At 40.9% G+C, this 14199-nt stretch overlaps 1 protein-coding gene across 2 annotated transcripts in view; it reads right to left on the bottom strand.

Annotated features, from left to right (window-relative positions):
* Positions 1-1174: 1174 nt before the first annotated feature.
* Positions 1175-14199, bottom strand: part of LOC149023178 (mediator of RNA polymerase II transcription subunit 33A-like) — an 88707-nt gene continuing 75682 nt past the window's right edge. For both annotated transcript variants that reach the window (XM_089143737.1, XM_089143738.1), the window contains exons 11-12: positions 12761-12967; positions 1175-2345 (exon numbers count right to left, since the gene is read on the bottom strand). In XM_089143737.1, coding sequence (XP_088999863.1) covers positions 1261-2345; positions 12761-12967 — 1292 coding nt within the window. In that variant the 3' untranslated portion in view covers positions 1175-1260. The remainder of the gene's footprint in view (positions 2346-12760; positions 12968-14199) is intronic.

The following is a 14199-nucleotide window of genomic DNA, read 5'->3' as shown; positions in this document are numbered from 1 at the left end:
GCTGTGCACAGCAGTGCAGCACCACAAATTGACATGTGGCATATTCTTAGTAAACGGCTCAGATTAAAATATTGAATTTTAAGTGAAAGTGACCCATCTTATGAACAATTTTAACGAAAAAAATAACCCATTTTGGGATCTGATTTTCAAAAGGATTTTTCTCCCATCGTGTTCCTCTCAATCCTTTCGTCTCTCTTACTCCATCTCCCTTTTTTGAATCAAGAAAGGCTACCAAGAGCAATTGCAAGTAGACCGAGGCTTAGTGGAAAAGAGGAGATGTGCATAGTGGATGTTTTTTTTACATGTTCATCAACAGTCAAAATCTACCAGAAATTTTAATTTTTTTCTTTCCGTCTGGTACTTTGAAGCATTGAAAAAAAGAAAGAAGAATGGTGGATATTGCTCTATTGATTGTGGAAGACTACAGAGTGGAATAACCAGAAGCATTAAAAAAAGGTGGGATTGGGAACAAGCAAATGAAGATCTCAATTTCTTCTCTCTTCTTTCTCATCGGAGTCTAAGTGAGTCCTCTTAGATCAAGGAAGTCCAAGCGAAATTTGATTTTGCCGAAAGGACTCATAATCCTAAATCTGAAGTTAGTCTTGCTGCCATTGACGGTTTCTTCTTGACTTTTCAGAATTCATCGCTGTTGATGATTTACCTTACCTTTCTTATGCCGTTCTCGGTGTGACCTTCAAGTCCGGCAGAGAACTTCTGAGAATGAGGAACTCCGAGTAGGGATCCTAGTGAAGTGACCGGTGGCGGAAGGGAGCCTAAATGTACCTCCACCGAATGAGTTGCAGAACCTAAACAAGGAGAGATATGGGGAGATAAAGGAGGAAGAGAGAAAATTCGGGTATGGGTTTAACTCTGCCCTCGGGTATGTTAGATGGGTTTAAATTTTGAAATATCATATTTACCCATTCCATTTTAATCTCAGCTGTTAAATTCAATAATATCCACATGTCAATTTGTGGTGCTGCACTGCTATGCACAGCAGGGAGATGTGCACAACAGACGATTCTTCTCCCATATTTAGACCCCCATCCCACCCCCAATAATAAATAAAAAAAAACAGGCAACATGTGGATCGAACATCCACGATGCTTCCTACATGCTGCTGCATGCGATGCTAAAGCTAATGCGAAATGAAAGCAAAAAAAAAAACAAAGGAAATTTTTTTTTGGGGGGGTTCCAAAAGGTATTAAAATGGAACTAATTAGATAACTAAACTATCATCTCCTCGGCCAAGGCCAAATGTTAATCGTTCATCATATGTATTGACTCTGCTACACATCCCATTGCTGCAGGCCCACCTCTTTCAAGCAGAGAAAGAGCCAACTCACACTCATTCCACCCTCTCAACCCATTTGCTAATTTCTTCAGCGTCTCCAACTTCACCTCTTGGATCCATGCCGGAGCAAAACTAACCACCAAACCCACAAAACATGTCACATATGACTTCCAAGTGGCTGGATGACAACCCAGCGTTATGTTCCCCTCCAGTGCCCCAGCCACAAAATCCACATGTATCCCAACAATACGGGCTCGTCTAGAGATTGGTGACGTTTCCCTCACCCCCCAAATGAAGGATCCTGACAGTACCAAAAGATAGGCCATTGCATACCCTTCAAGAATTCTTGACATGGAAACCCCTGCTGTTAATTTACTTTCCCTAGTCGAGAGTAGCCATGTTGGTATGGTCTCCTGGTACAACAACTGCACCAGTTGAACCCCACCTGCCACGCACAAGAGACTGGCACCAAGTGTAGCCACCTGCTTTGCTCTCACCACAGCAGAGGCAAGTGATGCTTGACAAGACTTCAAGCGTGATGAGCCTGCACCTGCCCATATGTCTGCTAATTCTCGAGCCGACTCAGAAACCAGTTCCACAATCACATCGTTCACAAATTGGACATTATGTATTGTCCTACAAGTCCTGAGGTATAGGAAACCAGGAGCCAAGGCCGGAGGGAACCCACGTGCATCAATGGTGCTGCCGAGGAGACCATTTACACCTTTCTGAGCAGTCATGTGGCAGCTGGTGCCATGCCTTGACCCAAGAAAAGAGTTGAAGCAACTTCTCAGAAGCTGGGCAACGGCTTCTCTGTCCTGTTTGAAGGCAGAGCGGGAGCATGATACAACGATGAAGTTGTGCCACCTACGAACCTTTTGAGCCCACAACGCTCCAACAACTGGCATGCTAGGCCAAGGGCATGCAGATGCACAATTTTCCAAAGCAGGTCCTACAACACCATGGATGTATTCCAAGCTCTTATCGAGTTTGAATGTTATGGTCAAACTAACCATAGCTGCCATAGGCAATGGAAGCATCACAGGTGTAACTGCCCAAAAAGGAAATAATCTCAAATGATTAATGCAATAATATTAATTTATATCAAATCAAGAAGGAAAAAGATTAGGAGTTCCAACACATTTTACTGCCTAAACAAATAATAACAATAACAATATCAGGGTTCTCATATCCAGTTTTACTACCCTACAACCACTCTTTCCGTGGATATGAGTTGTTCGAAGTGCATAGTTAATTACAATTTTAGGTTCGTCCCATTCATTATCATCAGTGTACACACATTGGAACCAATTTTAAAACATACATACCTCCCTAGCTACTCCTTCAATTAGCCATCTTGCTTTAACACAAATACAGCACAATATTCAAAACCTTTAGATGATCACTAGGTAAAGAATTCACATTTTTCTTGGGTAAATAACAATTCATATTATCAAAAGGAGAAATGGAAACAAAACTCACCCCTAAAGAAGAAAGGATTCAACAAGATACCTTGAGAGCTAATTAGGTAACCATCCTAGAGAGAGTTCAAGCAACTATTTGGACATAATTAAAGACATGTACTAGAATGTGGTCCGGGAGTAGCTCCGATAAGTGATAAGATACGGGAAAGTCGTCTGAGGTGGCATGGCCACTTTCAATGGAGGCCTATAAATGCCCCAATTCGGAGAAGTGATATAATCCAGATTGAAGGAATTAGAAGAGTCAGGGGCAAACCTGAGATAACTTTTAAGAGAGTGGTAAGGATATGCTAGCTTAGGCCTTGTATCTAGCATGGCCTCAAACAAAGTTGATTGGAAGGCAAGAACCCGTGTAGCCAACCACATTTAGTTGGGACAAAGCTTATTATTGTTGTTGTATTAGGGCGTGCTTATGATTGTCAAAACTATAGAGTGCCAAAGTAGTGGATTCCCAACTACAATTGGGTTATGCCATGGTTCGGCTCTAAGCCCATGTTTGGTTACACTCATTATGATGAGTTAACTAGGAAGTCGAAAATGAGGTCCCCTAGTGTATGCTATTCGTTGATAATATTGTTTTGATAGATGAAACAATGGGAGGGATCAACGCGAAATTGAAATTATGGAGATCAAATTTGGAATCAAGAGGTTTCAACTTAAGTAGAACAAGTATAGAACATATGACGTGGAACTTCACTCAAATCACGAGAGACGATGATGCAAACCCCTAAGGAATAGTTGAGTTGGCAAGGGACCTTTGACTAAGGAAGCATAAAGTCCTGAGTTCAACTCCTCGTACCCTTGAGGTCACTCACATTGGGTAGTTTAGTGTAAGGGTGTCAACTATGTACCGGAACTGTAAAACTGTACCGAACCGCACCGCCTAATACCAGACCATTCAAAATTCGGTACGGTACGGTACCAGTTTTACTTGTTTGTACCGTCGGTACATACCAAAACCGGACTGAATTGGTGTACCGGCGGTATGTACCGTTTTATACCGTCTCGCACCGATTAAGGGTTGAAATGTAATTTGAGAATAAAAATCAACTTTACGTTTGCCCTATTTCCCAATCTGCTTGACTTCATTCACTCGAATCACTATTCACTCATCGTCTCACTCTCATCGACTCATCTACTGATTCTACCGGCAGCAATGCAGCAAGATATAGATCATAGAGCAGAGCTGCAGAGGTAGTGAGCCGTGAGGTACCAACAGGCAACAGCCAAGTGCCAACTACCAAAGGCAAAGGGCGACTAAAACAGTAAAACTAAAGGAATAGAGTCACAGAGAGATTGAGACGAACATCTGTGACCTGGGTATAGAGTTTGTCTCCTGCTTCTTATTTTCCCCTCAATTTATTAGGTTTTATTGATTTCATTTGAGTTGTCTTGTAGTTTGTGTGTTTAAGCCTTAAGGCAAGGTTTTGATTGGCAATCCCATTTGCCTTTTTGGTTTTCCCTTTCTTTCTTTCAATTTTTTATTTTGCTCTGCTACAACCTGCAATTCCATTCGATTTTGGAAATGGGAAAGTGGGAAACCCTTTTTGGCTCTTTCGATTCTTCAATCGAGCGAAGAAAATCCCCAATTGCTTCAAGCCTTAAATGTCGTACGAGAGCCGAGAGGGAGCTTGCTCACTGCTGCGAAGAAAGCTGCGTCTATTGCAGCTCGACTATGTCAGGCAAGTTTTAACCTGACCTGTTTGAAGTAGTGTTGAAAACCGAACTGCATGTTCTGCTCCGATTGACAATTGATGTTCATGCTTCACGAGTCATGGCTTCAGTTGAATCAGTTCACTTCACAGTTCACCACATCACCGCTCACAGCAGAAAACCAAGACATCATTCACTCCTCTAAATTCTAATCCTCTTCCTCTGCTTCTCACCTCCTCTATTCCATATAGCTCAATAAGATGCGGTTTATGGTTTGTGTTTTTTTTTTTTTAATTAGTTGGGTTTCAGCTTTGTATTTCAGTATGAGCTTCATGGATAAGTTCATATAATAGTTTATTGTGTTGGTATTTCTTTCTAGAATTCTTCTCCTAATGATGATTATGTTGAATTGTTATATGCTGATATACAGGTGATGCCTACTGATATAAGCAATGCTTATAATGATTAAGATTGAAACTTTTATGCTGACATACAGACACAGTTGACGCCTACTGATATAAGCAATGCTGATCATGTTTAAGATTGAAACTTTTATTAGGATATTCATTTATAGTCTCACTCTTTCGTTTGGATCATTTTCATGAACCACTTATGTGGAATTCTGAATTTTTACATCAATTCACTTCAGGCGTATCCATTAGTATTTATAAGTAGAAAGAAATATTCAGGGAATTCATTATGGCAGCAACCCATATGTTCAAAGTGTTTCCCGTACCGATTTTGTACCGCACTAAAAACCGTGTTCAAACCATTTTTCCGTACCGATTTTATACCGAAACCGTACCGGACCGTTTTTACAAATACCGAAACCTTACCGTACCGTTTAAATTTGGTATGGTACGGTACGGTTCTAGTTTTCGGTATTTAAAGGTGGTACCATACCAAATTACCGGAACCGTACCGATTGACACCCTTAGTTTAGTGCTCTTCACTGCTCATGGTGAGAGTTGGATAATTCTCATTATGACCTAGTCCATATAGTTGTTGGGCTAGTATCGATCCGCCTGACTAGTTAGCCCGAAGGCTTGGATTCCTGTCAATAGTGTGAGAATGAGAGAGAGAGAGAGGGGAGAAAAAAATAGTGAGAGCTACCATGGTACCACCAAGTGAATACTTTGGATACATAGGTCAGACGGGTGATATAGAAAATGACACTTCCCACTGAAGTAAAGTAGGATGCATGCATTGGAGAGGTGTATCAGGAGTGTTATGTGAAAATGCATTCCTTTCAATTTTAAGGGAAAATTTTTACAGGTAGGAATAAGACCCTATCACATATAGAACGGAATGCTGCGAGTTAAGAAGAGTAATCTAAATAAGATGACTGTAGCAGAAATTAGAATGTTGAGGAGGATGTGTGGCAAGACCACGAGGGATAAGAGTAAGGAATGATTGTATTAGAAATGAATCCAGAGTTGCACTAAAACAAGATATATTCCGTAAGAGCTGCTTATGCATGTCCAACAGAGACCTATGGATGCACTAAAGTAAGAGCGATCAGATTTGACAGAACTAAAAGAGGTAGGCAGAGGCACTCCTGAAATGACAAATTGGAGAAGTTGTAAGAAAGGAGATGCATGTTGTGGGGTTTGATCCTAGTATGACTGCAAAAGGAATTGTTTGGAGGACAAGGATTGTGATACCGATCACTTTTAGGGGAATGTTCCTAGGATGCTACTTCGGCTACTGTAATGGCTTTTTCCCTCACTAATTGTGCTTTTTCCTTGTTTTTACTCCTTTTTGCTTCTTTGTTACAACCCAAGATAGCTTTGCTAGAAACTTCACAAGAAATGGACTCCCAAATCTGGTGCTCATAGGATCTAATTGCAGAGGGCCATCTGTAAATGGTTGATGGCGGCTCCAAATGCACGCTTGCTAAACAGCATCACACAGATTTTCCAGCATGTCATATCCTCCCAAATCCACTCCCTCGCCAAAAAAAGGATTCTTCTTGTACTTGTCTAGAATTTGATCGATAGACCTTCCCAAATAGCAGAGGAGGAGGGGCAAGAAGAAACCGAAGTAAACCATATGTTCCCTACCATTCAGATAGAGGCAATAGTAAGGAGTTACTAGAATTTAGTGGTAAAAGTGAACAAACTGTGGTGGAGGCAGTTGGAGAGAGTGCTAAATGGTGAAGCTGTGGCAAGGGTTGAAGTTCTTGAACCAGACCTTGCAATGTTAGCCTGCTTTTTACTTTCCCATGTGACTAGGTTTCCTCCAACAAATGAAAATACCCTGTAGTAGATCGACGATCACTTGCAGAACTTGCCCAATCTGCATTGGAAAATACCACCAGATCCATATGCCTATTGGGACAATAAACTAGTCTCTTGCCTGGAGCACCCTTGAGATATCAAATAACACAAAACTATAGCATCCTGACAAGCCTTTCTTGGAGACTGTATAAACTGACTCAAACGACAAAGCTGATATCCAGTCTTCTAACGATAAGGTAGATTAACTCCCCAATCGAACTCCTATAGTGACGAACATCATCAATTAAATCACAATCATCAACCCAAAATTTCTGATGGGGATCCAATGGAATATTAACTGGTTTTGCACCAAGCATTCTTGTGTCAATTAAAAGATCCAAAACATACTTCCACTGAGATAGACCAATTCCTTCCTTGCTGCGAACCACCTCTATCCCAAGAATATAGTGAAGATCCCTTAGGTCTTGGGTTTGAAAGTGTGAGTAATTTGCCTTTTGACTTCTTCAATGCTAGCCTTATCATTTCTAATCATGTTGTCCACATACACACCCATGATAATCATGTTGTCCCCTTTACGATGGATAAAAATTGATTGGTCAAAATAACACTGGTGGAAACCATAACTAGTGAACATAGTACTGAATTTCTCAAATCATGCCTTTGGAGAATGTGAGACTGATAGGAACCCGCAAATTCAATACGAAAATTAATAATAAAACATGTAAAAATAACAAGATAAAGCTAGTTACGTAGATGCTAGTCACCCCCTCAAGAAAATGGTGCCCTCAGGCAACAAGCTGCCCAAACACTCACATAAAATATTTCCTCTCTCTCTCTCTCCCCTCCACATGGCCATGGTGGGAGATCTCATAAGATACCTCGCTCTTTCAAAAAAGCGAGACGAGATGTAGATTGAGAGCAGGGAGTTGGGTTATCTCGCTCGAGATCTCGCCATATCTCCCTATATCTTGCCCTGGATCTCGGCATATCTCGCTGGAATCTCAATTTTTGCCAATTTTTCTGCGGATTTCAACTGGATTTTCACTTGCAACTACTCTTAGCACATCTACAACATCGAAGGAAGATCAATCATTTTCTGTCTTATGAACTTATGATTTAACGAAATGATTGTATAATAAATTTATTATTCTATTCTTGAAAATTGAGATTGTGATACTCATATGGATGGAATTTTGATGACATTTAGGTTATTTGATGCATTTGATACACTTGCTTTTCATTTATATTCCTCAAAGTTCTATCTTACATGTTGTATAACCTTGCATTCCCTAATCCTACAACATGTCGGTTTCATAGTACGGGTAGACTTAGAAATCATACTTAGAGTTGTTTTCTGACAAATCCAAAGCCATCAATGTGTTCAAAAGGCTTTAAATAAGCTAAATATCAAGTTTCAGCCCAATTGAGATCCTAAAACCCATTGAGATGGGCCACCTAGTTGACGTAAAAAAATCACATATCTCGACCGAGATGGTCAAGATCTTGGTTTTTCAAGGTGGCGAGATCTCACTCGAGAGCGAGATCCTCTACAATGCACATGGCATGATGCTGGGGCCTTAACATTACTAGCCGCTTGAAATTCCCCTTGTCCTCAAGGTGAAGGAAACTTAGGAATTTGGTCTTCACATGTTTACCACACTACCATTCCAACTCAGTGACATTCTCAGTGTCCCAGTAGCAGACGCATTTTCAAGGATGCAACTGGTGCTTGATGCCATCCTTCTATCGTCTATGATCAGAACCTGCTCCAAAACTTTCTTCACCACCATTTGAACATAATCCAACATCAATTAAGTCCCTAAAGAATTTCCAAACTGCAAGTACCTCAAAAAATTCTAGATTAAAATCTTCTGCCACAGCATTGAGTGTAGTTGATATATGCAAAGCAACTCCCTTTAAGGCAGTAGAAGAGCAAGGAATGGCTTGACAGAATTTGTAGCGGTGGTGGGTACCGAGTTTGAAGCAGTTACAGAAACCTCTTACCAAAAAGCATGTTACAATCCGCATTATTGGCATCTCACATGGCAGCTAATAAGATGCTGCTTGCCACTGCTGGGCTGTCATGCCTTCTGGAATAAAGATCCATTCCCTGGCGGAGGTAGATCTTGTAAGTTTCACCCCCTCTCTTCATGTGCTTCTTCTTATCAACGTGGTGGTGGTTGTGGTCTGCGTGATGTTGTTGAAGTCCTTCTGGACTGGTGAAAAGACTAGATCCAGATTCCTCTCCATGCCCTAAGCCAATCCTCTGTCCTACAGCCAAAATTAGAGGCACGATTGCCAACCCCTGCCCTGCCGGAGTCGATTTAAAAAATCAGAAGTTCGGTTGAGGGTACCAGGTCTTGTCCACCATTAATGTTAGTTCCCGATGTTCCTTATCTCCTGCTGTTGGCCGTCAATGGATGGTGTTCGAGCGCTTGGCCTCCGCCTTCTTTTGTTGCGTTCTTTGGTGTGTAAGAGCAGTTGAAAGAATGGCAGTAGAAAAAAGGGGAATAGTAACTTCCCCAAAATGCCCTTGGTCAATTTCCCTTCTCGTGATCAATGGGTTGTATGCTGTAACTGCTGTTTGGGCCTTGATTTGCCAAATGAATAACCATCTGCTGGGCTCGCCTTAAAAATACAACTCTTTATGGGCCCATGACTTAAATCTTGTTTAGTCAGACCATAAGTAAGTGGGCCGCTGGGGGTCTATCGTACTTGTGCTAGTTAAGGCCCATTTAGCTAGGTTATTTCCTTGGGCTAACTGCTTCGACCAAATCAGTCCTAGTGGTCTAACAGCCTCTAGGACCACCTTTTTTTTCCTCTCTTCTCCAGTGACCCCAACCCTAACTGTCACCCAAATCTTCGCCATTGGATCTGGAGTAATTGATTCCAGCTCTTCCTCAAATCTTACCGCCAATCCCTGACGTAAACCAGGTCTAGGGTCAGGGGTATTTTAATAATTTCCCTAAGGATGAAGATTTTAAGGGTTTCAGAGGGTTTTACACACTTTCACAGCACTGTTCCAGTATGAACAGGGTTCTGGACTTTATCATAAACATGAAATTAGGGTTTTCAGATTGTTCGGATAGGGTGGATTGGGGCCTATCTATACTGGTTCTGTGATTTCAGAGCTGGGGTCCAATGGTTCAGAGGTTTTAGGAGGTCTTAATAGTCTCAACTTAGGGTTTCAGAAGCTTTAAAATTCCGCAGAATTCTTCCAACGAAGAAGATGAAGTGCAGGATTTTAGAACTTAAGAAAACAAGGTCAATTAAGAAGGGAACTGTAGGGTTAACCCCCAAAGGGTGTTGGGACCAACTTGGAGTGAAAAGGGAGGCCTAAGGGGCTGGGAAAAGGAGGCTGCAGGGACTGGGTCTCTAGAGTAGCCATAGGGAAGAAGGGATAGTGCGGAGCTGTGGATTTAGGGAAGAGTTGAAGGAGGGGCCTATTAGGGTCATGGAAAGGCAGGGAAGAGACTGGGGGAGTTATGGGGTCTGGAAATACTGCTACACAAGTGAAAAACACAGGTAGGGGGTAGGGGAAGTTGCGCAGAACAGGGGAGGGGCATGGGTTGGGTGTGTGGGGCCTTGGGGAGGTGGGGAAGGGTGGGGGCTCGTGCTTACATGTTGGAAAGGCTGCTATGGTTGATGGGTGATTGCCGGACTTGGTTGAAGGCTGCAGGGAATTGCTTGACGAATGCTTGTATACACTGGATTGATGAGAAGGATCTGAAACTTGAATGAAGATGCTTGAAGATTGATGAGCTTTTCAAAACCCACCGAGGCCCCCTCAAAACAGGAACCCCAGTCCTTACTCAATAACTGTATTCAATAATCCAAATTGAAAATTACATTGCATGAAGACTATTTATAGCCTTAAACCAAAAGACTTTGACTGGGGTTGGGAATCCCTAATTGATAAGAATCCCAACTCTAGACCACCACATGCAAAAAAGAATCAAATTACAAGACCTCAACCCTAGGATTGAATTTTACTAACACACTTTAAGTTATCTTTAAAAGCACATGCTAATTAGATAACTTAGGACTCAAGCAACAACTTCCGAATAAAAACAAATTCTAAAAGATAATAACCCCATTGGATAAGGAATCTTATCTTTTCCACAACTAACTAACTAACTTCTAATAGACTTGGACTCTATATAACTCAAAATGTACTGACCTAAATAAAAAGTTAAAACTAGATCCATTACCCTTGGATCGAGGGGTTCAATCTAGATCCGTACTGAGCCCTAAAAGGTCTAGGAAATGACCAAAATGCCTTTGCTGGGAATTTTCCAGCTTTGGATTGATTTCTTTGGTCTGAACTTTGGGCCCAATTATTATTATTATTATCATTTTTTTTGAGGGGGGTCAATCACGTTCACATCAATCCCTCAACACCCATTTTTCTTGATCTTAGGATAAGTGATGCTGCAAATTACGCGGTAATGGCCTCCATGATGCAGCATGACTCCTCCAATGCTAAGGTTGCAACTTGACAAATGCTGCTACTGTTGCCTCTGCCATCATCCATGGTGGTCTCACCGGGGTTCTTGCCCCCCAATCCACCTTTCCTTCGACCCAACAACGCCTCCATGCCCTGCTTCTATCTACCTTCTCTTCTTCTGGGAAATTAGACAAAACTTCGACGCCACTGTTTCAATTCGCCATTTCTGCACCCCAAGTCAGAATAGGTTTAAAATTACTCTCGGCATCATCCGCAAGTTCATCCTTTGTTGATTCACCTCTTCCCTGCGATTGTATAGCATGGCTTTTTAACTTTGCTTCACCAACACTGATCGCGGTATCAATACTATAGGTCTACAAACTCAAGTTTCGACTATCTCCTTCCCATTATCGGAATTGACTATCAGGGCCTCCTTGAGGGTCACTCAGTTAAGCACTAGCCAAGTTGTCTGATAAACCCATGATAATTCCTCTCCTTCCAAATGTCGGAGCGCCACCCTTACTCTGTGCTCCTCCTCGAACTGGTGTTCCCAATAGAACAACATAACCTTTAGAAGCCATTGCTCCACCTCCACTTCATTGGAAAACATGGATAATCCGGTCTCTATGGGATCGAAATACGCTCTGATACCAATTGATAGGAGCAAATTCAATATGAAAATTAATAACAAAACACATAAATAATAATAAGAGTAGCACCTAAATCGAATCCACCAAGCTAGCAGTCCATATCAGCCCCAAACTAACTGCTCTAAATCTCTCCTTACTTTTATTTTATTTATTTACTCTTTTTTTTTTTTTTTTTTGGGGGGGGGAGGGGTTGGTTGATCCATGTCACTTTATGCTGCTATATTCTGAATTGAATGGTGGGTTAAATCGGCTGTGCTCAATTGACAATGTTTGTCATGGAGTGGGTTGGCAATAAGGTCCAAGAAGATAATATTTTGTCCCAAGAAAAATTATATTTTAATATGATGAAACATAAGGAAAGAAAAGTATGGGGGTATGCACCACTTTAAGCCCTAAACCTATGGGCAACTCATCAAACCTTCAGTACACCTATTAATCATTATTCTGAATTCCTTTCCTCATAAAAGCTGATATACCATCTGAACAGGGTTTCGCCCCCGCGCACGGTCAGAAGTCCAGAACTATTCACCTACATCTTGAACACGGCTTTAAGATTCTCCTTCTTAACAAACCTTTTAATCAAGCCAGTTAAACCTTCTTTAATCCATTAGCCAACTGACTCATTAGTTTATCTGATTTACCTCTCCAATCCGTTGAATTCATGTGGACCTAGTAAATCCTGAGCCGAACTTTCAATGGCCAGCATTCCCAATTTCTTTCACCTTCTTAACTAGCCTACTAGCAGAACAAGTTTCTTCTGAACACATCGGGGAAAAATCTATAGAAAAATCAACCACTTTTCCTGATTACCTTCCACCACTTCCTACTTATCATGTTGTCTTAATCTGTCCTATTTCAAGAAACCAAGAGAAGTGTGGAGACAATAGGGATCATTAAAAACCAATATGTTGATTAAACCTGTGAATTAAATGAACAGCTAACAAAACAAGCATAGAGAAACAGGTACAAGAAGATAAAAGCAAGTTAGGATGTACCTGCCGAACAGCTGGGAGCATCAACCCCAGCAGCAGCAAGTATTTCCTTTATTTCAGATTCAATCAAAAGGAGGTTTGCTGCTGGACTAGGCCAGTCCACTCCATTCATTGAAACAGGCTTCCAAATACCACGAGTAATTTCTGCTGAGAAGTAACTTATAATAGCTGCAAGTGAAGCTGGTAGAAAGTCCACAAGGTCCCTCAAGCCTGCAAGACACCAGTAGAATGTTTGAATTAGATTAGGATGATTATTAGCTGGATAGAGTACAGTTTCGAGTCTATATAATTCAGTGAGTATAAGAGAGTAATTAGTGACAAGGCCTATAACATGTCATGGGAAGTCTATGTTTGTTGGTCGAAGGAGAAGATTATACAAGCACGATACTACTTGAGTCATGGGATAGATCCACCGAGGCACTCCTCTTGGCACTAAGTTAGTGAGTTGTACTTCCCTTTTATTGTTAGTTATGTTGTATTTGATGTTTTGAACTTAGAAGTTATGTATTGAATGTTATTTACTTAAGTTTATAGTGTATTTGTTGATAAACTCTATATTGATGTTATGCACTTTAAATGAATATCTACATTGATTTTTTTTTCTTCTAGCAAAATGCATGTGCCAATGTGTTTTTTATACTCTAACAGTCCCACCCCAAAATACTCCCTAAAACTTGTCGAAACTTGCAGGAAAAAGTCCAAAGTTTTCACAAAGTTTCCCAAGTTTCGACCTAAGTTTCCCATTTTCATAAAGTCAAAGCTTGAGTTTCCCACAATTTTTTTTCCTCCATGGGACAACTATTCAAAAGTTAGATGGATCTTTTAAAAAAATGAAACATGCTCAAGGTCATTTGATATGCTTTGTAGTTTTATTTGAAATTCGTACCCTATTTGGTCTTATGGTTAAGATTGGAGTATTACTCGAATCCTTTCAACTCTTTTATGACTTCAAATGGCATCTTTCACCAGTCCTCTACTGCTTACACCTCACAATAGAATGGTGCAGTAGAGAAAAAGAACGCCACCTTATAGAAGTTATTCATCCTATACCGTTTGAGATGAGGGTACCTAGAACGCTAGAACCCTTTGGGTTGATACAATATTGACAGCAAGTCATCTTATTAAATGCATGCCCTCTTCCTTTTGTTCTTGTCTACCATCCAATCTGTCTTACCTCCTCACGTGTGCTTCGGAGGGTTTGTTTTATTCATGACCATCATCCAATGGTGTCTAAATTGGATCCAAGAGCTCTAAGATGCATCTTTGTTGGTTATTCTCATACTCAAAAGGGTTATTAGTGTTACTCTTTTGAGTTATAAAAAATTGTTGCTATTGTTCATGCTTCATTTTTTGAATAAGTTCTTAGCTCTACTAATACACTTACTTCTGCACCCTTGATGATGATGTCCTTGTTAGTGTTCTTCAGCTACTATTTCACAAGA

Source organism: Hakea prostrata, chromosome 2, assembly GCF_041222555.1.
Source record: "Hakea prostrata isolate BN-2017 chromosome 2, UWA_Hpros_2, whole genome shotgun sequence".
In the NCBI taxonomy this organism is placed as follows: Eukaryota; Viridiplantae; Streptophyta; class Magnoliopsida; order Proteales; family Proteaceae; genus Hakea; species Hakea prostrata.
The sequence above is the reverse complement of the archived record's forward strand: the minus strand, read 5'-3'. Positions and strand labels throughout refer to the sequence as shown.